The sequence below is a fragment of the Micromesistius poutassou genome (assembly GCF_964030765.1).
Source record: "Micromesistius poutassou genome assembly, chromosome: 14".
In the NCBI taxonomy this organism is placed as follows: Eukaryota; Metazoa; Chordata; class Actinopteri; order Gadiformes; family Gadidae; genus Micromesistius; species Micromesistius poutassou.
In genome coordinates, this window is record NC_140284.1 from 14,965,857 (window position 1) to 14,989,620 (window position 23,764).

The 23,764-nt window shown below is 41.7% G+C and overlaps 3 protein-coding genes and 1 pseudogene across 7 annotated transcripts; 2 read left to right on the forward strand and 2 right to left on the reverse strand.

The window, feature by feature from the left end:
• Positions 1-2,692: 2,692 nt before the first annotated feature.
• On the reverse strand, positions 2,693-4,967 carry LOC311358573 (annotated as a pseudogene). The gene is made up of 3 exons: positions 4,867-4,967; positions 4,490-4,528; positions 2,693-3,977 (listed from the first exon to the last, which is right to left on the reverse strand). The product of its transcript is annotated as an uncharacterized misc_RNA (transcript).
• Positions 4,968-6,032: 1,065 nt separating this feature from the next.
• Positions 6,033-14,816, forward strand: LOC311358572 (uncharacterized protein). Of its 4 annotated transcripts, XM_084478654.1 has the most exons (4): positions 6,033-6,438; positions 9,659-9,731; positions 9,994-10,066; positions 10,999-14,816. In XM_084478654.1, the coding sequence occupies exon 4, from the start codon at positions 11,499-11,501 to the stop codon at positions 13,611-13,613; it is 2,115 nt and encodes a 704-aa protein (XP_084334780.1). In that variant the 5' UTR covers positions 6,033-6,438; positions 9,659-9,731; positions 9,994-10,066; positions 10,999-11,498; the 3' UTR covers positions 13,614-14,816. The 4 variants fall into 4 exon arrangements, with proteins under 4 accessions (XP_084334780.1, XP_084334779.1, XP_084334781.1 ...); XM_084478653.1 differs by lacking the exon at positions 9,994-10,066; XM_084478655.1 differs by lacking the exon at positions 9,659-9,731.
• Positions 10,664-20,104, forward strand: LOC311358574 (uncharacterized protein). Its single transcript, XM_084478656.1, has 10 exons — positions 10,664-10,736; positions 15,066-15,256; positions 15,474-15,594; positions 15,738-15,844; positions 15,959-16,024; positions 16,379-16,459; positions 16,565-16,690; positions 16,864-17,084; positions 17,416-17,575; positions 19,920-20,104. Exons 2-10 carry the CDS (start codon positions 15,067-15,069, stop codon positions 20,057-20,059), a joined length of 1,212 nt encoding a protein of 403 aa, XP_084334782.1. The 5' UTR covers positions 10,664-10,736; position 15,066; the 3' UTR covers positions 20,060-20,104.
• A 585-nt stretch (positions 20,105-20,689) lies between these two features.
• Positions 20,690-23,076, reverse strand: LOC311358231 (G2/M phase-specific E3 ubiquitin-protein ligase-like; the record flags this gene model as incomplete). The annotated part of the gene is made up of 6 exons (XM_084478234.1): positions 20,690-20,854; positions 21,777-21,977; positions 22,088-22,311; positions 22,414-22,703; positions 22,740-22,801; positions 23,068-23,076. The coding sequence occupies 6 exons, from the start codon at positions 23,074-23,076 to the stop codon at positions 20,690-20,692; spliced, it is 951 nt and encodes a 316-aa protein (XP_084334360.1).
• Between the last annotated feature and the right edge of the window lie 688 nt (positions 23,077-23,764).

Consider the following 23,764-nt stretch of genomic DNA (forward strand, 5'->3'; position numbering starts at 1 on the left):
AGGGGGTGATGACCTGACGGTGAGTTAGTTACGCAAAAGCACTGTAGTGGCACAATTGACGTTACGCTTCACTGATTATGGATGCGCATGCGTATTGCGTACCAGTTATGTGCACCCCTGTATATTATCTATCTATCTATCTATTTATCTATCTATCTATCTATGGCAAAACTTACCATAATAAATGCGCTTTAGGTTGAATGAAATTCTCACAGTACCATCAGAAACATAGATTAGTATACACGTAATTATTAGTTATTGCCATAATTATTAACTACAACTGGACATGTTTCATTTGAATTATTTTTTGTCTTTACAACTAATGTAATGATGAATGTTAATCACACAACCATTAGCATAGCTAAAGCTCATTGTTTCAATAATTGTGTTTGAATAAGTTGTAATTTGTGTATGAATGAAAGGTACACTGTCTGAGTGTCACACCCTATCACACCTTGTACAAGTCATGGCCACTTTGGGTCTGCTCTCTTTGTTTAAGTGAATACTGAAAACAATGTGTAATGTGCTGTGTACATGCAGGACTTTTGTCAAGCAATCACAGCAGCTATTATTAGCATGTGTGTGTCAAATCTGTGAATGTGTACAGCAACTCTGTTTACCATGGTTTGCACATGGCAGCTCACTTTTCTCATAGTAAAGATGCGAATATGTGTCATTTGCATACAGTGCATACATGTATTACCGTTGATATTCTTTGCCCAGATGGGCATCGTTTCTCTTCGGTCACCTAAGTAGTGTGTAAAAAGCATGTGTTGGGTTAGTATAGACAGATAACTGTCATAACCTGTGGATAAGAGTTACTAGTTTGCTTTAAACCACCCTCTCCACCCGCCACTTTACCGTCACCAGCAGATAGGCGATGGTGGTGCAATTGAAGATGGAATTGAATAATCTACAGAAAGTACAATAGTTCATTGTCATTTTTTCTTTGTTGTCTTGGCTCATAGAATTACTGTTATGTCATCATCATTCGTCATCAATATCATACATAACTTTACCATCATTGTCTGTAAAAAGTTGCAGTGATGATGGAAGCGAGTTGTCTACAGAAAGTACAAGATAAGAATTTAGGTTATGTGTTTTTCTTTCAAACCATAGTGTCTTCTTGACTTCTATACAATTATTTGTATTTGTTTTTAACCATCATTCCCTTGCATAACTTTACCATCATCAGTCACAGGGGGTGAAGTTAGTTGTCGAGGCTGTGGGTTAGGCCGTGTAGTGGGGTATTCTGTTTGGGGTGGAGGTGGAAGGGAAGTCCTGAATTGTTGACCTGGCTTTTTTGTGTTTTGTTTCTTTTGACTTATTTTCTGTGTTTTCTTTTCACCTGAACAGAATCATATTAGCCGAACGTAAACAACAGTGTTACAAGTTAACACATTCTTTAGAATTGCTGCTTGCACTTTTAACACTAAGTTACTGCAGTACACAAGGATGTGCAGATATACCATTGTGAATAAATCTTTTGGGTTTCACAATGATGCGCCTCCCTTTGTCCTCCTTTCCTGTCTCCACACAGGACTTTGTCTCCGCCCTCTTGTTCCTCCTGACGGCCTGATCCCAGTCATCTAAACAGGTTAGGTTGACCAAAACAATTTGTGGGAATTTTTAGCTAGAAATTACTCTTTTAAATGTGTTGCTTTTGTGTTGATACAAATGTGTTGTTACATCACCACTTGTTATTGCCGCCCATTAACACACCTGTTGAGTTAATGATTTTTCCTTTGCCCTCTGTGTGGGGTTGTGGAGTGGCCAGTAGCTGCATGTCTTCTGAAATGGAAAACAAAATAAAAAACGTCACAACAGCATTGGTGTTTTGCAGAACTTGCAGAATGTGTGACATGATTGACATAAAGGTTTTTAGCATGTACTTACATCTCCCTCTTTTGCTATCCAATTACTGGCCACAATACCAACAGTCTTCTCTCCTAAAAACTCCATGATACTATACATTCTGTAATCAAGAACAGAGAATTTAATTTGATACAGTAAATAATTATTGTGTCTGTATAAAAAATTGCAATGATAATACACTGATGAGAGCACAAATGACAACATACTGCAATGTCATGAAGAATGGCCATGAAGATGATTTTTTCTCTAACAGGAATCTTGATAGCACTTTCTTTCAGGTTGTCTTTTGGGATCCATCTCAAAACAGTGTCATTGTTCTTGAATTTCAGTACTCCGATTAATGTGGAGTCACAAGGGACACTGAAGTGGCTCTGGGTGCTGGAATACACAGCACAGCTGGCTTCCATCCCTCTCCTCTATGACCTCACAGCATTCGCGGTGATTCAAAATGAAAGAAAAATTGGAGCTCTGCCTACCATACTCCATTGGCTGTCCAGCGCATTCCTCAAGCCTTTTCACCACTTGTGACAGGGGGCATCTTCCACTCCTTACCATCCTCTTTATTTTCTTGAGACAGTTTTCAAATTTAAAAGCGCTACAATTGTCCAATCCTGCAAAAGTCACGCCATCCTCTGCAATGTGCAACATTGACTGCACGTTGTAGACAAGAAACTGGTTTCCATAAAGTTCTCGGCCTCTCTCAATGAAGAATCTGAGGAGATCAGCAGCATATCTCCAGTGATTCTCAACCAATGCTGGACTTACAAGAATGTTCATCGCCACACTGAATGTCATGAAGTGGCCGAAGAATTCATCTTTAAGGACCCCCTTCAGCACAAACTTTCCGGTATATAACATAAACTGCCTATATTCCGTTGCCTTCCATCTCTCCAGCTCTTTAAGATCTCTCGGTTTGCGTGCAAAGCTGGAAGGGATGTGTGGACGGAGGTTGATGAGCCTGCTGCTGACCTCCTCTATTTGGGTTTCTGACATCTTGAGGCCCTTCACTCCTCTGCACCACATGAAGAGAAGCCTCTTCATTACACCCAAGCATGCCTGGTGCATGTAATCAATGGGAAATGCTCTGATCATGTTTATGGGCAAATCCAAAAGCGGGGTGCTACCATGATGATGCTCGCCCTGTGTCTGTTGGCGGAAGGAGTCGTCGCTACGAGCCTCCACCTCTGTGTCTTGGTAAGTAACTTTCTCATACCACTCCCCCCTCTGCACACACCGGTCACACCCATAATAGCCTGTGCAAAGTTTTACATTCTTCACAAAAGCCTTCGCAGGAGCATCGCACACAAAACATAGAATGCAGAATTTTATTGTTTTGTTCCTATGTTGCAGGCCACCGGACAGGAGGTTGTTGACGTCCATCACCATGTCTTCCATGAATTCTAGATTCTGTGGCTTCGCACCTCCACAAGTCAGGGTGATGGGGAAAACTGACACTGGCTTTAAATGGACAGCACAAAGGATGGGCCACATTGTTCTTCCTGAGCTCTTAAACAGAGGTAGCAGAGGTAGCATCTACGTTGAAGGAAAGGTCAACACAGTCAGGGACCTGGTCTGCTGGGTATCTCAATAGAGTCTGTTGCAATTTGTCCTTGATAGGAAAATGGACATACTCCATACCAGACTTTGATGTGATCCTGACCTCCCTGGGTGTCTTCAGCAGTGTCCTGGTGGTGGATGGCAGGTCAGTGTGTCCGTGACTTCTCAAAAGTTTCAAAAGGTCATCAACAGCATTGTGTTTCACCTGAAACTGGCAAGCCCAGCTAGCGAGGTCAGACGCAAGCAATGCCGGACGCTGGTCGGATGCCTCCAGGTCATCCCCTAAAGCCTCTTCCTCCTCATCAGAGGGATCAACATCCATCCAGTCATCCTCCGAAGCAGAACGATCCTCAAAGGACCCATCCAAGTCCAAGGAGTTGTCCATGTCACAAACAGGCGCAAGAACACCGGATGGACTGCTGGACGTGCTCTTCTGTGACACAATCACTGGCAGTGCTTTCAGCTATCCTACTCATAACTTGTTTTTAGCTGATCTCCATGAACGCAGGTACTGCCTTGCACGTAACTGTTTTTCCTCACTCATGCTGTGAAATAAAATGTTTCACATTTTACAGTGCGATTGAGGTTTCAATACAATCTAGCCATAAACAATGTATTCTAGCATGCTTCAGACCAAAGATTCATGATGCAAATGCAGGCTTCAGACCAAAGATTTGCAATGAAAATACATGCAACATTCTACAAACCGGCAATATTTTACCACAGATTCCAAAATTCAGAAGGGTTCACATCCATGCAACCTCTATCAACATCACTACCGTTTCCATAACGACACCTTTACTATACCACTCGTTTTTACTAACTAGCTTGCTGGTCAAGTTAACCAATAAAGCATACTTGTTACGTTCACACAAAGTGGATAATTATTTTCTCCTAATCACCGTAGAGCCTCTGCTGACTTGATTGGCAAGACGTCATAAACACTGAAGTAAAAGTGTTGTAACTGTAATTCAACATGTAAAATATCTTGCGATGAATTGCAACGTTCAATTCACACTGCAACTTCTGTCTGCAACGGAAGGCTTTTTATACATACCTGACAAGAATGAGGTCAACAGGGACTGGGGGTAATGATCTATAATGCAAAAAGAAATGTATAGGAAATTAATGTAATTGTTTTGATTAAGCTTTTAAACAGAACAGTTCATGATACATGTGACGGTCCAGAGGACCGCACAGGAGAAGTGCCGGCTCGACACTCGTCTGGCCTCCCGGTCAGCTGTTTACATGCACGCACGCACTACATACATGGATGGTGACATTTATACTGATACCGTGTGAAATCCAGAAGAGTAAAGAAGATCAATACACTTACTGATAACACACAGAGTGGCACTTTACTTTGCGAGTTTTTGCACAACATCAATGGACATTTTTAACCAGTTATAAGAATGACAAAAACAATTAAGTTACCTCAATGCATTTCGCACATATTTATTTTCGTGAGTGTAAGTAGGGCGCCACGCTTGCATAGCGAAATAGATAGGAGATTAACACCTGTGGGTTCTTGTGCGGCTCCAGCGTCGACGGGCAAAGGATGCCGGTGAGAATCAGGGACGCGGATATTGGTTCCGGGTGGAACTAAGTCCGGACCAACAGCGAATTGACTATGGGAGAGTTCCCCGTGGAATCGGCCGTGATCAAGCCTTCTGTGGCGAATTTCTTCCGTATGTTTAATTAACTGAATGTCAACTAATATCGTAATGTTTATAAGGGCAGGTGTAATCTATGTGTTTGGTCTCAGAGTTTGTTTTGTTGTTGGTGTCACAGTTGATTGTTGAATGTTCCCCTCTCTATTGTTAATGGTGCTGGCCACCTTGTATATGTCTCCCCTGGTTTTTGTTGCATGTTGGTTAGGGTTAGGGTCTGGCAGTGGCCAGTGGGTGACACCTACTCTGAGAGGTAACAGCATTTTATGCAGAGGTAATGAACTGTTTAAGTTTTATAGTTAATTACTTTTGTTTGTAATTTCTTTGCTTAAGTTCCTTTTCCTTATTTTTGCATTTTTTCATGCTTTTGGACCTTCAACCGCTTGATCAATTTGTTCAAGCCTTAATTTATTAAAACATTGTCCTAAGCTACTACTGCCTCTGCTTCCTTGGCCAAGCCCAGTTTATGTGTATACGACCCCGCTCGGTTCCGTTACAATACACACAGTGTGTGACAGTAAAGGACTAGGCCTAGGTTTTGTGCAGGTAAAGAAGATCAAAACTGAAAGGTCCTAGAAAACATTGGGCCAGGTGGTTTAAAGGTGCCATGACATGCCACCAGGTGTGGTGTGATTAGCTGTTACAGGGAGTTTTGGAAATCTGCCCCTTATGACATCACAGGTGGGCGTGTCCACCTGATATCGGCCTGTTAAATAAGCCAAGTAGCCTGCTAAAGTTTAATCACTTCTTGTTGTCTTCATCATACTTCCTTCCTTCCCTGTCCATTGATGTTGACTTTAAAAAAATTACTAGACTTGAGTATTTGTTAAGTGTCATTTGAGTAACATTAGTGTTTAACTAGCTAGTTCATTAGCTATTAGCACATTAGCTAACGCCAGGATATCGTTGTCATGGTGGTAGTAGCCCACACAGCAGGAGACTCCTAGGCGGATCCGCATAGGAGTCACCAAACCCGCGTTACTGTCACATCCGTTTTGGCGCCGCCCAGCGGATCAGGCCCGCCTCCGAAAATGTTACGATCAAACCGCGGATCCTGAGCGGACCCGCGTCGGATCCGCCAAGAGCTGAGACGATCATATAAGTTGAGATTTTCTTAGCTGGAACACGGTTGCGTAAGTATGATTTATTATTGATTCATTATTGTTATTTATTATTTGATTTATTTTTTGATTATTTATCGATATATTGCGGATCCTGAGCGGACCCGTGTCGGACCCGTGTCTGATCCGCGAACGCGGACGCGCCAAAACGTTTGGAAGCTGAGACGATCGCGTGACGATATCAGTTGAGATTTTCTTTGCTGGAACACGGATGCGTAAGTATGATTTATCATTGATTTTGATTTATTTATGTGATTATTTATTGATATATGGCGAAATTCACAGTAAACTGGCTATATTGGCTTTTGTGTTTTTTTAATCATTATTTACGTATGATTGTAATGACGTTGTTTGATATTAGGACTAGATTAAGCCCTAAATAATTTTTCCGTTGGGCTATCATTTTTTGCAACATGCTAATACTGTATAGCTTACAGGTTAGTTGAGAGGCGATAATCATGTGAGTCTGTAGCCTATTTGATTTCTTTATTATTCCATTTAAAATGGAATAGCAATTTCGGCAGGATATGTTATGGTAGTTAAGTTAAGTTAAGTTATCCTTTATTGTCTCTTTTTGGGGGAAATTCTTTCGCTGCTTTTGACCGGGAGCCGGTGAACACACATACACACACGCACACGCACACGCACACACGCACATAGTCTGATTAAAAAACACACATTGTTATTTGGTCTGTCCTGGTCTGTTTTAATGTGTCGCTGTTACGTAAGGGATAATGTATAAAACGCCGGTCATTATTGGGGAAATAAGCCCCGACAGGGTGAACCGGACTTCGACGCGAAGCAGATCTTTCGACAATGACCGGCGACGTTCTTTATTATTATCCCGCTTATTACACGCCAAAACGAAAAAATAACATCACACGGTGTGTTTTTTTACAATTTATTTTTTACCAGCATTCGTAATTGATTAGCAGAGAAATAGTCTGCCAAAGACGTTGACGTCGCATAGTAACCGAGTAGGCCTACGCTGGGGTTTATAAACTACTTGCGGAGTAATACGGAGTGATACCATATAGTCTCTGGTGATACGAAAGACGGCAAAAAAAATCCACTGTCGTTGACAGCGGTCAATTATACTTATGTGTGTTCACACCAACATAAACATTTTTTGCCTGGTCGGACTGTCGCCGAAGTTTTGTCGTGCGACAAATCATAATCTGTCGCTGTGCAGCAGTGACGGACTGGGATTAAAAAACGTCCCTTCTGGCATCTGCCCAAATGCCAGACCGTCCAGTCTGGCATTTTGGTGACCGGACGCTGATTGGCTGTTTTACGTTACTTCACCCAGAGAGTGAACGCTGATTGGCTGTCGCCACGCGAATGCCGCGGAAAAGTTGAATTATTTCAACTTCAGGGAAATTTGTCGCAACATCTTTTGCCCAGCAACAGTGCTTTATGCCAATTCATTCTCATCAACCATGGCCGAGATAACCACCATTGCATGTCTTTGCCTGTTGTGGGAGACGTCGGAATGCCCGTCGTTTATGGGTTCATAATATCATCCAGAGGCGCACACAGCTTTGTGCCGAGTTATTATATATATCGTATGTATTATATTATATAGATATTCATATATTATATATATATTATATATTATAATATTATATATAGAGCTTCGAGAGTAACAAACAATCACTTTCTCCCCCAAGCTGCGTTTCACTGCGGAGTGCAGGGAACGGTTGGCCCGGCCGGTTGAACGCTGATTGGCTGTTTTACGTTACTTCACCCAGAGAGTGAACGCTGATTGGCTGTCGCCACGCGAATGTCGCTGAAAAGTTGAAACATTTCAACTTCAGGGAAATTTGTCTCGCTGCAATCCACGTGAACGCGCTTGCCCGTGGCAGGGGAAAATGTCACGCCCTCTACGTTGACTTTGTATTGAATCGTGTCGCACTGTCGCGTTTGGTGTGAAAATTACCAACAAATATTTTTTTCTGAATAAAATAGCTTTTGACTAGCTTAGCTCTTTCACTGACCAAGTAATGCGGTATCGTCAATAAAAGTTACACTTTCTCAAGCATTTCTCAAGTTCAAGCGCAGCGGTGTTTTTTTTGCTGCACAAATAAAACTGCTTAGGATCAAAGTGACGCCTCCGCCAGTGTTGCCAGATTTGGCCGGAATCTGGCGACGCCCATGACGGCAGAGGGAGGATTATTATCATTTTGAAATAATCTTAATTATAATGTGTAATAAAAAAAATAAATAATAATAATAATATATATATAGATATATATATATATATATATTACTTATGGCAAATTCTAATCTTATAGACAATAATACAGTTTTAACATTTAACAAAATTCAACAAATTCACAAATTCAATTCTGAAAATTCATTGCAGAATTATCGCAAAAAGGCTCTTCAAGATGCACAAGTGTTACACTGTTTATTAAAAAGGTGTTAATGCTTTGAGAAATGCATGTCTATTCAAGTGAAATCAAAATCATGTTTTTAAACTTATGGCCTTGATGCCCTGGCATTTGGTAGCCTGATGCATCAGCCGCTTACTTCATTACATTTCATATAGCGTCTGAACACGAGCCGTAGAGATTCGTTTGCTTCCGGGAGGCGGTTGCTTCCGTTTGCTTCGACTAATCGCTGCTGCTTGGCGGTGACGTATGCTATGCGTTTATTTATTTCCGTTTATTATGTCCTGGTCATCACTAACGCCAAGCTGGCCTGCTGTTACACCCAGTATCCCTGCCTCCTTAATCTGGTCTTCTATCAGGGCAAGCAGGGGGGACACAACGATGACAATAGGGTTAGCATTAGCGTTTGGCTTGCATAATGTCTTCGCCACTAACGGGGCCAGCTGGTAAATTAAACTTTTCCCAAACCCGGTAGGAAGAAGTCCAAAAACGTCTTTGCCCTCCAAAAAATTCGTCAAACATGCTTCTTGTTCTGGCTTTAAGTCTTCAATATCCGGAATAGTTTCAAGCACAGAGCGTATAGCTTCGCCGACATCCATCTCGTCAACTGTTATCGCCCGTCATCGCCACATCTGCTCGCTGATTGGTCCGTCCGCTCTGGCGGACGGAGCAAACCGAAACGCATTGCTAGTTCCCTGACTATATGGTTGAGGCAAATTAAATTTGCCGGAACCAGTAGGCGGCGCTAGCCTGGCTAGGCATTTGGCCTTTGTGCCCTCAAAAAAAGCTGCTGTGCCCCTCATATCACGAAATCCCAGGCATGCATACCATACAAATGGATCGCAGCTAGTTAACATTTTGGCAAGTTTGGTCTCATGTGTAGTGGTTATCTGCCATCCTCTTAATAATAAAAATTAAGCTTTGGCATTTTAATCACTGTTTAAGTCGGTTCATACGACTAATGGGTATTCACGCCTGTTTCTGATTTCTTATGCTACTGTATGGAACTTGGTCCGCATCTTCTATTTTGTGTGTTCCGCAGCATCCACTTTTCTCAGCTGCATTTGCCTGTTGCCTGGCCCCTACGATTGCCTCTGCTGCGTTTGCTAAATCAAGTAAGATACTTTCTGGTTCGTTAAATGTTGCTTACACATTTTCTAGCAGTTGGAGCACTGGGACATAGAACAAATAATGATACTACTACTGCTACTACTACTAATAATAATAAATCATTTCCTGCAGAAAATGCAGTTAAAATGGCTTAAATCAAGTGAAGGGATTTGGTTCATACGACTAATGGGTGTTCACGCCTTTTTCTGATTTCTTATGCTACTGTATGGAACTTGGTCCGCATCTTCTATTTTGTGTGTTCCGCAGCATCCACTTTTCTCAGCTGCATTTGCCTGTTGCCTGGCCCCTACGATTGCCTCTGCTGCGTTTGCTAAATCAAGTAAGATACTTTCTGGTTCGTTAAATGTTGCTTACACATTTTCTAGCAGTTGGAGCACTGGGACATAGAACAAATAATGATACTACTACTGCTACTACTACTAATAATAATAATTCATTTCCTGCAGAAAATGCAGTTAAAATGGCTTAAATCAAGTGAAGGGATTTGGTTCATACGACTAATGGATGTTCACGCCTTTTTCTGATTTCTTATGCTACTGTATGGAACTTGGTCCGCATCTTCTATTTTGTGTGTTCCGCAGCATCCACTTTTCTCAGCTGCATTTGCCTGTTGCCTGGCCCCTACGATTGCCTCTGCTGCGTTTGCTAAATCAAGTAAGATACTTTCTGGTTCGTTAAATGTTGCTTACACATTTTCTAGCAGTTGGAGCACTGGGACATAGAACAAATAATGATACTACTACTGCTACTACTACTAATAATAATAATTCATTTCCTGCAGAAAATGCAGTTAAAATGGCTTAAATCAAGTGAAGGGATTTGGTTCATACGACTAATGGGTGTTCACGCCTGTTTCTGATTTCTTATGCTACTGTATGGAACTTGGTCCGCATCTTCTATTTTGTGTGTTCCGCAGCATCCACTTTTCTCAGCTGCATTTGCCTGTTGCCTGGCCCCTACGATTGCCTCTGCTGCGTTTGCTAAATCAAGTAAGATACTTTCTGGTTCGTTAAATGTTGCTTACACATTTTCTAGCAGTTGGAGCACTGGGACATAGAACAAATAATGATACTACTACTGCTACTACTACTAATAATAATAATTCATTTCCTGCCGAAAATGCAGTTAAAATGGCTTAAATCAAGTGAAGGGATTTGGTTCATACGACTAATGGGTGTTCACGCCTGTTTCTGATTTCTTATGCTACTGTATGGAACTTGGTCCGCATCTTCTATTTTGTGTGTTCCGCAGCATCCACTTTTCTCAGCTGCATTTGCCTGTTGCCTGGCCCCTACGATTGCCTCTGCTGCGTTTGCTTAATCAAGTAAGATACTTTCTGGTTCGTTAAATGTTGCTTACACATTTTCTAGCAGTTGGAGCACTGGGACATAGAACAAATAATGATACTACTACTGCTACTACTACTAATAATAATAACTAGACAATGCATTTCCTGCAGAAAATGGCAACAAGTAGCTAATGGGATCAAGTTTTAATACATTTGAGATAAAATATAGAATAGTTGTGCTGTTCTTTTTTGGCAATTTCCAGCTGAACTATAGACTAAAAACCTTCCAATCAACCAAAAACCCGCCCAAGACGTATATTGCCAGAAATCCGATACATCATATACTTAAGCTTGACTAATAACATCATGAATCAAATCTCTATGTTCTTGTCTAGTTTATAGCAATGAACCAGACACCACCACCATTCAAAAATGTGTTTATTTAAATCCAACATTAGAAACAATGATTAATGATACATTTTTCTGTCTTCTTTTTTTCTATCTTTCTGAAATGTCTTTTAGAACCAAAATGAATAGAAAGACTCTGCCTGTCTCATCATCAACCTTAAGACGTAGGGCACGTACAGACGTTCAAAAAAGGCTTCATCAAATTAGGACAGACATGACTGACATGACTGACATGACTGACATGACAGGTATAGGGGCAGATGACAGAGTTCTTTCTGAGAACACTGCCAGACCCTCTTCAGCTGCACATGCAATGCCAGAGGTGCAAGTTTTTACTGAAGAGGACATGGAATTGGAGGCAGATTTTGATGATGTGTATTGGGATGGGTGTGATGGGGATGGGACAGGTTCAGGTTCAGATTCAGATTCAGGTTCAGATTCTGAAAATTATGACCCAACATCACTTTCCGATAACATTGCCAACTGGGCAGTGCGTTTTGGCATTTCCATGGTTGCCCTGACTGCACTGTTGAGTATACTCCATATAATCCATCCCAATCTGCCAAAGGATGGTAGGACCCTTCTCAAGACGAAAATGCATTATGCTATTCAGGAGAAGGCTGGGGGGAACTACCATCACTTTGGCATCCTTTCCTCCTTGAAGTCCACCCTAAGCAAATATGCCACAACACTGGCAGAGGGCATGACATTGGGGCTGCAGATTAATATAGATGGTCTACCTTTATTTAAAAGTTCCACTGTACAGCTGTGGCCCATCCTTGGCTTACTGGTTAGTGTCCCCATGAAGGAACCTGTGGTCATTGGGGCGTACTGTGGACCAAAAAAACCTAGTTCGGCCACAGAGTTCCTATCTGATTTTGTCAGAGAACTACAGGAGCTAGAGGCTGGGTTTTTCTTTGGAGATAAGAACCTTAAAATTGAGCTTCACACGGTAGTCTGTGATGCCCCTGCACGGGCCTTTGTGAAAAAAACAAAGGCCCATAATGCTTACCATGGGTGCGATAAGTGCCTGCACCCAGGGCAATACCAGAACCGCCGTATGTCGTTCCCTGGACCAGAGCACCCCCTTAGAACTGACATCTCATTCAACCTGAAGGTTGATGAATTACACCACCATGAGGGGCCACATCCATTTCAGGAAGTCAAGGTTGGCATGGTAACACAGTTTCCCTTAGATTATATGCATCTAGTGTGTTTGGGCATTGTAAGGAAACTGCTCCAGACCTGGCTCCGGGGTCCGTTAACAGTAAGACTGCCGGCATTAATAGTGGACAGGATGTCAGGCAAACTCCAGTCCATGAGGCCCTATGTGCCAATTGAGTTTGCCAGGAGACCACGGTCACTTAGGGAGTTGGACCGTTGGAAGGCAACTGAATTCCGACAGTTCTTACTGTACACTGGCCCTGTGGTGCTGGCAGGATTCCTGGACCGGAACATGTACCACAATTTCATGCTCCTGTCAACTGCTATATCCATTTTGGTGAGCACATCTGAACATCTCAACCTTGCTGACTATGCTGGACAACTGCTAAAATCTTTTGTGAACCATTTTGGGGAGCTTTATGGGACGGACCAGATTGTGTACAATGTCCACTGTCTGGTCCACCTGGCAGACGAGGTGAAGAGGCATGGCTGTCTGGACTCTTTTTCAGCGTTCCCATACGAGAACCACCTCGGGAAAATAAAGAAACTCATTAGAAAACCTGAGTTCCCTCTAGCTCAGCTCATTCGGCGCCTTTCGGAGGTTACAGCTACCAAATTGGATGCTGATGCAGACATTAATCTGAAAAGGGAGCATTTTGTGGGCCCAATTGTTGTTGGTATGGGAGTTCTAGCGCAATATGGGGAAATGCGATGTGAAAGGTGGACGGTAAAACTATCGACAGGGGACAACATGTTTCTGGTCGGGGATAAAGTCTGCCTTATCAAAAACATTATCCAAAATGATAATGGTGTGTATGCTATTTACACAGAATTTTCCCAGCAGTCTCCATTCTATACCTACCCCTTCAACTCTGACAGAATGAACATATTTGTTGTAAATGATGCATCTGATGAGCTGAAGTCGGTTGAGGTGTCAGCGCTGCAACAGAAATGTGTAGCCTTGCCGTACAGGGATGGTTTTGTGGCCATGCCCCTCCTCCACTAAATGAAATAAAACAACAAAAAAACAAAAAATAGTTTAACCAATCAATCAGTTTAAACAATCAGTTCAAGTTAAGAACTCTAATTATATAGTTGACTACTATGAATCAGTTCGATCAATCAATCAGTTTAAACAATCAGTTCAAGTTAAAAACTCTAATTATATAGTTGACTACTGGCTATGAATCAGTTCAATCAATCAATCAATCAATCAGTTTAAACAATCAGTTCAAGTTAAAAACTCTAATTATATAGTTGACTACTGGCTATGAATCAGTTCGATCAATCAATCAGTTTAAACAATCAGTTCAAGCTAAAAAACTCTAATTATATAGTTGACTACTATGAATCAGTTCAATCAATCAATCAGTTTAAACAATCAGTTCAAGTTAAAAACTCTAATTATATAGTTGACTACTATGAATCAGTTCAATCAATCAATCAGTTGAAACAATCAGTTCAAGTTAAAAACTCTAATTATATAGTTGACTACTATGAATCAGTTCAGTCAATCAGTTGAAACAATCAGTTCAAGCTAAAAAACTCTAATTATATAGTTGACTACTATGAATCAGTTCAATCAATCAATCAGTTGAAACAATCAGTTCAAGCTAAAAAACTCTAATTATATAGTTGACTACTATGAATCAGTTCAATCAATCAATCAGTTTAAACAATCAGTTCAAGTTAAAAACTCTAATTATATAGTTGACTACTGGCTATGAATCAGTTCAATCAATCAATCAGTTTAAACAATCAGTTCAAGTTAAAAACTCTAATTATATAGTTGACTACTGGCTATGAATCAGTTTTCAATCAATCAATCAGTTGAAACAATCAGTTCAAGTTAAAAACTCTAATTATATAGTTGACTACTGGCTATGAATCAGTTTTCAATCAATCAATCAGTTGAAACAATCAGTTCAAGTTAAAAACTCGAATTATATAGTTGACTACTGGCTATGAATCAGTTTTCAATCAATCAATCAGTTGAAACAATCAGTTCAAGTTAAAAACTCGAATTATATAGTTGACTACTGGCTATGAATCAGTTCAAGTATTTCACAAAAGTTGGTATTATTTCATGTATACACTACACCCATGATTTCATGTTTTCAAAATATGAGATGACATTATCCCTCAAAATGCCTGGGGAAATTATATTTTATGCTGAAGCATTGAAACATGTCCTACCTTTATTATACTATATTATCATTATGCAATGATTTGTAAGATTATGAAACAACACCCAATCACACTCTGCCAAAAATAAATTCTTCCTGACTCTACCTTATTATGACCTGTACTTTTACCTACCTTCTTCCCACCTTGGGACACCATTTAGGTTAACTTTCAGCACACCTTATCAGTATACACTGTACACTTGTGCATGCTTTAGTCCATGTTATTTCTTTGACTATAAATTAAGTCCCCTTTTCTTTCTTTCTACATTAAGGATGCCTTTTCATCTCATTAAGTTTCAATTAAATGGGGACATTGCTGTTGTTCCAAATGAGTGGTACGATGATGGGATGGTGTACTGGCCCAGCTACAAGAACACTGACAGGATGAAAAGGGCAGCTTGTAATGGGGAGAAGCCTGAGCCAAACTGGCCAAGCTATGATGTCAGTGTCATCCGAACTTGTGGTATGCCAATTCATAAAATTCTTGTTTAAAAATAATTTCATGGTTGCTTCTCCTTCTGCTTGGAATAACCTATTCTGTATATGTTTGTATACTATTCTTGGCCAGGTCTCTCTTGTAAGAGAGACCTGAGACATCATCATCAATAATAATAATAATATTCTGTGTAGCTCTACAGCTAATTTGAAACTCATGTTAATATTAACATATTCAATTGTAGACAACTACAAAGATGCCTTGAGCATCTTAAAGCAATACCAGAACGGCTGCAACACCTCAGATCTTCAATCTGAGGCAGAGCATGAGGTTGAGCTGCCTGATAAAAGGAACAGGAAGCCAGTGTAAGTGTGTTTCTATCTTGTTTCTACAGTAATAGAAAGGTTTTTTCCCGTAGCATTCAAAAATAGACCAAAGATGATTGTACTATATGTATATTTGGCAATTTTGGGATTGCAATAACCCTAATGATATGATTACTTAACAGCCATCATTTCGGAGACTCTGACGAAAGCGAAGACGAAGGAAATGGTGCTATAGCGTCTGTGGGATTGCCAGTACTGAGCCCAAGCACAAGCCAATTGGCCTGGCAGAGTAAGGAATAATCTCTTAACATTGAAATAACAAAATCATAACATTAATATTAGAGATATGGTTAACATTCTTAGTGCTAAAGATATTCCCCTCACCTTGTATCCATTCCTCCAGCTCCACCATCTCGCCGAGTGTCAGGCAATAGAGTCACTGCTCCTCAACCTGGAGAAAACTCTCTAGGTAAAGACTGATGTCGTAACCATCTATCGTAACACAGCAATGGTCACTCATCTCAGATTTTCTGCATACTCTACTGAAATTGTAACTTTCAAAATCTCTAAAAACATCTGCATTCATGCAATATTGCCTGGAAAGTCTTAGAATCCAGCATGTAATATTAAATTCAGTATTAACACATAACATGTAACACATTGTCAATCCATTCATGGGGTTGAAATAGGTAGTGCATACCAAAACGAAACATACAAATGAATGGTCAGCATGATTTTTTGTTTGCTATTGTTTGGCCCTGTAGCTTGCAGCCTACCATGGTTAACAGTTCACAACCATTTAACACCAATTTATCTCCCTTAGCACCTCACCATGGGGCAGGGCCTGTCCCTTTCTCGTTTCAACTCCCTGCATCCACATTTAACATGCAGAGAGTTAGTCAAGGTAGGGACTGATCTCTGAAACATTAGTGAATAGAAAGGCCCCATGGTATTATCAGTCATGGTTAACAGATGACTCTTGCACACCGCCCACCTCACTATGGGCCAGGAACGGCAGTCCCTCCTCAACTCCCTCCACCCCCCGCACCAGCCCTCAACATGGAGCCTTCCTCAAGCCTGGCCTACAGACCAACATGGCGAGGGGGAAGAACGGCCGAAACAATTCCCTGCTCTGGTGAGCAATAACTGACAAATACTGGAGGGTCATTCTGTGCCCCACAGATTTTGGAAAAAATTCTGACAACCATCACATATTGTCCTCAAACTTTCTCAATAATTTTTGTCATTATGTGAAATGTGATATATTTTATACACGACATTTTAGCTTTGTTTCATGTTTATCAACAGCCGCAGAGTACCAGATCCTAAGCCTGCTGGAAACACTTAAACAGCAACAGGACCAGCTTGTGGCTAAGGTGAATTGGCTAAGCAGCAGGATGAACAACACCCCGGGGCCAGATATAGAGCTGCCCGAAAACATTCAGTTTCCTCTGGAACAATTGGAGGCAGTCGATTCCTTCGAATTGTTTTTGAAGGAACCGTCAAATGGCCCAGCTCGACAGAGAGTGGTGAGTTTTCATAATTAATTAGAATGGTGCCATTAGGTTTATTGATTGTCTATTATTATTGCAAATATTCTATTGAAGCAGTCCTGATCAGGCCTGTCCTGAACCGCGAGTGGACAGTCAGTGAGCGACAATCTCCTTGGTTTGACATTGTGTGTAAAGGTGGCACAGGTCCATGAGGGTGTGAGCCAAGTACATGTTAAAAAAAAAAATATTTTTTTAGTTTTTCTACATTTCTGGATGCTTTCAACAGGAACCAAAACATTTTAAATGCAACCTAAGCTTAGGAATGTTTACCTACCTGTCTATTTAAAACATTGACATTGCCTTTTAGATTTCTTCTTTGGCGACCATTGGAGGCCACGATGTGAAGAGGGTGACCTGGAACATCCTGGGCAGGCTCTTCACTGATGAGGTGTCCCATCAAATCAACTGGAAGGGTGTCAACAGCAAAAAGCCTTTCAGTAGGATGGCAACAAAGACCTTGCTATTCAGTGAGTATATAATATTAAATACGTTCAAAGTCAATAGTTTGAAAATGTTGGGGCAGCCTTAAAAATCGTAGCAAACGTCATACCAATATGACAGTGTAGCCTTTTTTAGACTGTAGGCTACTATACCATAGACATTTTTTGGACGTTTGATGTATTTATTTTGTTTTACTCTAAATCATACATAGTATGATGACACCCTGAGCAGCTGATGGCTACTTTGCCTACGCAAATTTTCAGTCAGGTAGGCCTATGCCTGATGTTATGTTTAACACAATGCAATAGCTAGCGCGTCAGTGAAAACCTGACACGGTCACTTATTTAGTAGGGACAATAGGCGCTTTCGCACCGGCAGTACCTTTTTAGTTCCTGGAACTAAAGGTTCCTAGTACCTTTTTGTTTGCGTTCGCACCAGACGATTGGGGGATTTCTGGGGGATTTTTTCTCCCCCGAAACAGTAGTTCCAGGAACTATTTTAGCTCCTACTTCGAAGCAGGGACTTTTTTGGTTCTCCCTTTCTCCCCCGTTTCGAGGTCTGCGTTGATTGGCCCAAATCATAAGTCCCGCCCACTGCCGACCGCTGGCCCAGCCTTCCCAAGCAGTGCGACATGTAAAAATGTCGCGCTGCTTGGGCAAAGCAGTGCCCTGGGCAATTCGTAGCCTCACACAGTTTCGAGCTCTACATTTAACATTCCAAATTTATGGACGGTATGGAGAACTCGGAAAAGTGGAGCGACAACGACGTGCAAGCTCTCCTTGCCCTTCGGTCTTGAAGGCTGCACTCGCAACCTGAAGATATTCGGCAAGGTCGCTGGGGAGCTCGCCCACATAGGAGTTTATCACACGGCAAAACAATGTCGGGAAAAAATAAAAAAACTAAAACAAGACTACAAGAAGATTAAGGACCACAACAACCGGAGTGGGGCGCCGCGCCTACGTTGCTCCTTGACCGCTCCCACAAGTTCCCCCTGGCCAGCGCCGGTGCGAATGCAAACGTGAAAACAGTTTGGGGGAAATTTAGGGGAAGAATAGTCCCGGTACTATTTGGGTACTAATGGTTCCTGTTGTTTAGTTCCTGGAACTACTCGGTGCGAAAGCGGCTAATATGCTCGTGAAAAAGTTCCTGTTAACTATCAGACAGTGCAATAATGATAATAACAAAAATCATTTTACCTTACTGACATACTCTGCTGTGAGACTTCCTCTTTTTGATTCCTTCCGTTTGTCGCAGGTAGGCCCACTGCAAACGGCGTTGACCATGGGTGCGATTCTAGAAAGTGGATATGCCAATTGACGGCACAATCCTGGGCAAAACAGTGGCGTACCAGCACTTATGCACTGCGAAATAGAGCGCGTCAAAGTTTGGGGATTGGAATCAAAGTGGATTGCCGTGTCAAGAGAAACGCACCCCAGGTGTGGGCAACAGGCCCATCATGTTATCGAAGTAAATGCATGCAAACGTATTGGCTGCCTGGTGGTTGCGATAGCTTTCAATAATAATTCTCTGCCGTATCGATACACAAATACCAGCTGCGCTTTCTCGCTCTATTCTCAGCGGCAACATAGCCCCGCCTCCCCTCATTCCCGGTCTCTGGCAGTAATGGTGCGTTTTATTATCGTCTGCGAACCGACTCGGACATCGGATGTGACGCCACGCTCAATTTATCTTCTGGTAGCAACCCTAGGGACTTTTAGCAAACACCCATTTGAAACAAGTCTTTGTACAATATTGGCCTCACCACAACACCGACTCCCATACCCATAGGCAGAGATACGGAAGTTATTACAGTAATACAAGTGATTGAAATTGCCATTTAAACCACCAAAGCGGTCCAAACACAATGAAAATAGTTCACTTACAAGTCACACGGGCGCAGCCATCTTGAATACTGTCTCGGAATCCTTGCTCGGTCTGCACTATTCAACCGAGATGGCAGTTCGCCGTCCGAGTAAAAGGGGCGTGTTTGTGCTTGTCGCTAGGCAACGTCCTCGGACCTTCGAGACGGATGGATAATAAAACGCACCATAAGGACACCCTCTACATTAGGGCTCGTCCTTCGCCGTTTTAATTTCTCAAATAATACTGTTATGCTGTTGTTCAGCTGGTTCTATTTGCCGTTTAGGCCTATTGCTTCATTTTCAAAATGTTTAAGGTGCTTGCTCCAGTACAGTCTTCTCCTTGCTGCTATAGGCCCAAAACAAAAGACTCGAAGCAGTTTATCGAAGCACTTTGCATGTTTGCATGTCTAACAGTTGACATTAATGCACCCTGTTGTTCACCAAATGTGTGCATTCTTCTTAAAGTTATTAAAAACCTATTACATAAAATCTGTCTGTTTGATTACAGGTGCTGTGAGGAAAAACGTGGTGACACGGTCAGCCACGGACGCGGAGGTCACCAAGCACGCCATCAGGTGGTTCAACCTGGCGGCGGATCGGGCGGCGAGGAGACGTGTCCCTCCTCCATCCACTCCTACCATTCCTTAAAACGGTCTAATAGGATAGGAACCATTAAACAATCTTTTGATTGAACTTCTTGTCGTTCACCAGTTATTCATTTTCTGATATCTTAGCTGTACATAGTGCAGCATTTCATGTTGTAGCCATATAGATAAAATATTTTATGTCTGCCACGACCTATGCCTAAAGCACTAAATTAGGCTTTGACCACCAAATTAATGTAAAGTAACGTAGACTACTTAACAAAAACAGAATAGGCTATAACCTATACTTTTCCATAAATGTAAATGTCAATTTTATATTTATATTGAGTAGTGATTACTTAGTGATTGTACAGTAAATTGATATCTTGACTAGAACCTTTTCTGTTATTGTTATTGACAATATTGTTAGGTTAAAATACACGGCAATGCATCCTATTTAAACTTCTGCCTATATTGCTGTAGTAGCCTAGGCTAGGCCTAGTGAGAGTTTTTCGTTTTATCCTATAGTTTAGTTTATCCTATTTTATCCTACAGCAAGAACAGAAGGGATTTTGAAAGTAAGATAAACGGGTCCAAAACGGACCTGCCAGGTGAGTCCGTTACGGGTCCGCGGCGGATGTCCTGTATAAATGTGCGGGTCCCAAACGGACCCGCCGCGGATCTAAGGTTTTAATCACGGATGCGGAGCGGATGCAGTGCGGAGCCACTGCGGGTCCTCGATCCGCCTTCGGAGCGGATCCGTCACTGAGGGCAAGTGGACGCCGATACGGGTCCGTTTCGCGGGTCCGTCCCGGAAGCCGCAATACATCCGCGGCGGATCCCCCGCGGAGTCCTTTTGCTGTGTGGGAGGCCTACTATAGCTAATTTAAGATTTTGTGAATGTTATCGTTATCAGAATAGTATGTACTACTTAAATTAAAAATGCAAACATTTAAACTAAATAGCTACTTCAAATTAACTTACCTTGCCTAATGACTAATAATAAAAGTAATGATGATTTTCGAAATTATTCTGTATTCTCTCTCTTTATTCTGTATTCTCTCTCCTGTCTCAAAACCCACAAAGGCAACTTTGAATGTACTGGATATTTAACTGACTATATCGCTCAAGAGTGATTTATTAGAGGTCTCGTGCGATAAAGTCAGTTAAATATCAAATTCTATAAACGTCATCGCATTCGCGGGGGTCATATTCATACTTTGCACGTGACGTCACAACCACTGGCTGGCGGGCAAGAACTCCAGCAACAGTCGAGTCGAGCTGATACTGTCGGTGGAAAAGCGGCGTAACCTAATCAGGACGTCGCCAGTTTTACCACACGAACGGTCCTTAGGTTCCTCTCAGTCCAAATACCGCCATGATGGAAAGATTAGTTCAACGGGATGTAACATATTTCAGCCATAATATTCTCCCATAGCCACAATACTGAGTAAACATAGCATAAGCTGTAAGACTTGCGTCATAGATGAAGGGGGCAGACTTTTAAAGCCACAGAACACGCCCACCTCTACCTGCCTATTTAACTCGGACTCCGCCATGTTAGAATCAGAATCTCTTGGGCGGCGTATCGATTAGATGTAAAGCTAAGAGAGACGCTCCACGCGTGTTATATACGATCCCTCTCCTTTTGTTTCATAGACGATAGACAATAGATCAATAACCTTAACCAAATAAAGAGATCCTGTCTCGGCGGCCTTTCCTGGACTAAAATATCGCAACAACACTAGAGTGCAATTAGTTACATTTAAGTCTAAACTTACCTCGTAGTACTTCAAACCCTCAACTAACTGATCATAGCAGCTCTGTCGTTGAATGAGGACATGGAAAAGTATTGCATTCTGCACAAATGCATCTTTGTTGTCCATGCTGACTGGGTTCGGAAGACCTTTGAGTTGGTGTCTCCATGAGTCACAGCATTCCACTGCTTGCTCCAGCTCATCTGTGGTTAATGCTTGATCAACCTTAAGGTGCAATCGAAAAATAAGGATATGATAGATGCATTCAGAATTAAAATAAATGCCTCAGAAACTGGGATTGAAGCGAATAAAATTTGATCACACTCATATTATACCTTCTTCAGGGCGTCTCTCAGTACCATGTCAGCTACATCATCTGGAGTGACCTTCAACTGAAAGATGCATCCTGTCAGAAGGTAGTCCACTACCAGAGGAGAAAGGAGGGCTGGAGGTTCACCACCCTGGACGATGATGGTAGACATCATCTGTCCAATAGTGCGGTACACTCCATTCTGCACATGAGAAATGTTCATTCTTGGAGTGAAGCTATTTATAAACTCTAGGACAAAAGGACAAAAACAATTTTACAGTATTTTGTTTATACAGTAAAGAAGTACATTTTATGTGAAGTACAAACAATTATGCAAAAAAAAAAGATTACCTTCAAATGCTCTACTCTCTTTGAAGATGGCTTTCACAAGCAGAAGGAAGAATTCTCGCCTTGGCCCTCCGAGGTCTTCTCCATCTTCGTTGGTGCCTTCGTCACTGGCAAAGGTGACATACAGCAGATCGGTGCACTGAGTGAATTTCCGTCTACTAAACTGTCGGAGGGCAGTTGTCCACACGTTCCCTCGGCTGATGTAGATCGGTCTGTATGCTTCTGTGACAACGCTCTCACTGTGAGCTTTCACAATTCCTGTCATTTCTTCTTTGCTCAAACTTTCCGCAAACCTTCAGAACAAAAAGGATAATGATTATTACCAACACACATGATAGCCACACTGACAGGACTGCACAGACTCTTCTAAAAGACTGTGTCTGATGGCCTCCTCAATGGAGGAGGATCACATCTCAAACTACTCAGCCAATAGGCCTATAATTGCTCTTTGTATGACAGGTGGACGATGAAAATATTCCAGATTTGTCACCTGAAAGAACTGAGGTAGGCCTAGCTTTTTCTTGCCAGTTCCAAGTCATTATTGATGATTATTAAACTAAACTAAGTGTTCTCAAACTCACTTCTCTCTTAACAGACTGGTCGAGGAAGCGGTGGGTCCGTCTACATCTACAACATCTTAGCTCGCAATATGAGCACGTAAGACATATCCCTAGGCGACTCACTTACTTTATTGGCCAAGTATGTCACTTGAATGTTAAAACAATATTTTCCTCTATTTCAGGTGTAAATTAAAGAACTTTATCGTGTCCATCTTCTGCGGGAAATCGCTAAGGCAGATTTGAAGATGAAATACTTGAAGCCGCTGATAGAGGAAAAAAAAGAGGTTGGGCAGAAATTCAAAGTGGACATGATATTGCTATTCAAAGTAGCCTACTAATTATTCTTTTCCCTCCCTCAGCAACTAAAGAATAAAAATGATGAATGAAAACAGTGTTTGTTTTTTTTTGTTTTTTTTATTGAAATGATTTCTGCAAATGTGATCTCGCATTCTTTGTCCAGCCCTTGCATTAGTGGTGGATTTCATGATTCATTTGAATGAATCAGTTCGCGTCGGTCAGTTCGCCAAGAAGAGTCGTTCGTTCGTTCGCATTTCCGGTAGCGGTGAATCATGATACTCAGTCACTAAGTCGGTCAGACTCGGCTCCTCCCTCGTTCTCGTTCAAACGAATCGCGAATGCACGTTCTCAGCCGAGTCGGTCAGACTCAGCTCCTCCCTCGTTCTCATTCTCAAACGAATCACGATCGTGCAATGGTGCAAACGGTCAACAATCAACACAACATTAACTAAGTTCCTTTTAGCTGAGGAGTGCTTCATGTTCGGAATCGGGATGTT

Bases quoted from the DNA above. Each gene is read 5' to 3' on its own strand.
- LOC311358572 (XM_084478654.1), top strand. From the start codon at position 11,499: ATGATTAATGATACATTTTTCTGTCTTCTTTTTTTCTATCTTTCTGAA.
- LOC311358574 (XM_084478656.1), top strand. From the start codon at position 15,067: ATGCCTTTTCATCTCATTAAGTTTCAATTAAATGGGGACATTGCTGTT. The intron at 16,691-16,863 runs GTGAGCAATAAC...GTTTATCAACAG, and splicing joins CGAAACAATTCCCTGCTCTG to CCGCAGAGTACCAGATCCTA. The intron at 17,576-19,919 runs GTGAGTATATAA...GTTTGATTACAG, and splicing joins AACAAAGACCTTGCTATTCA to GTGCTGTGAGGAAAAACGTG.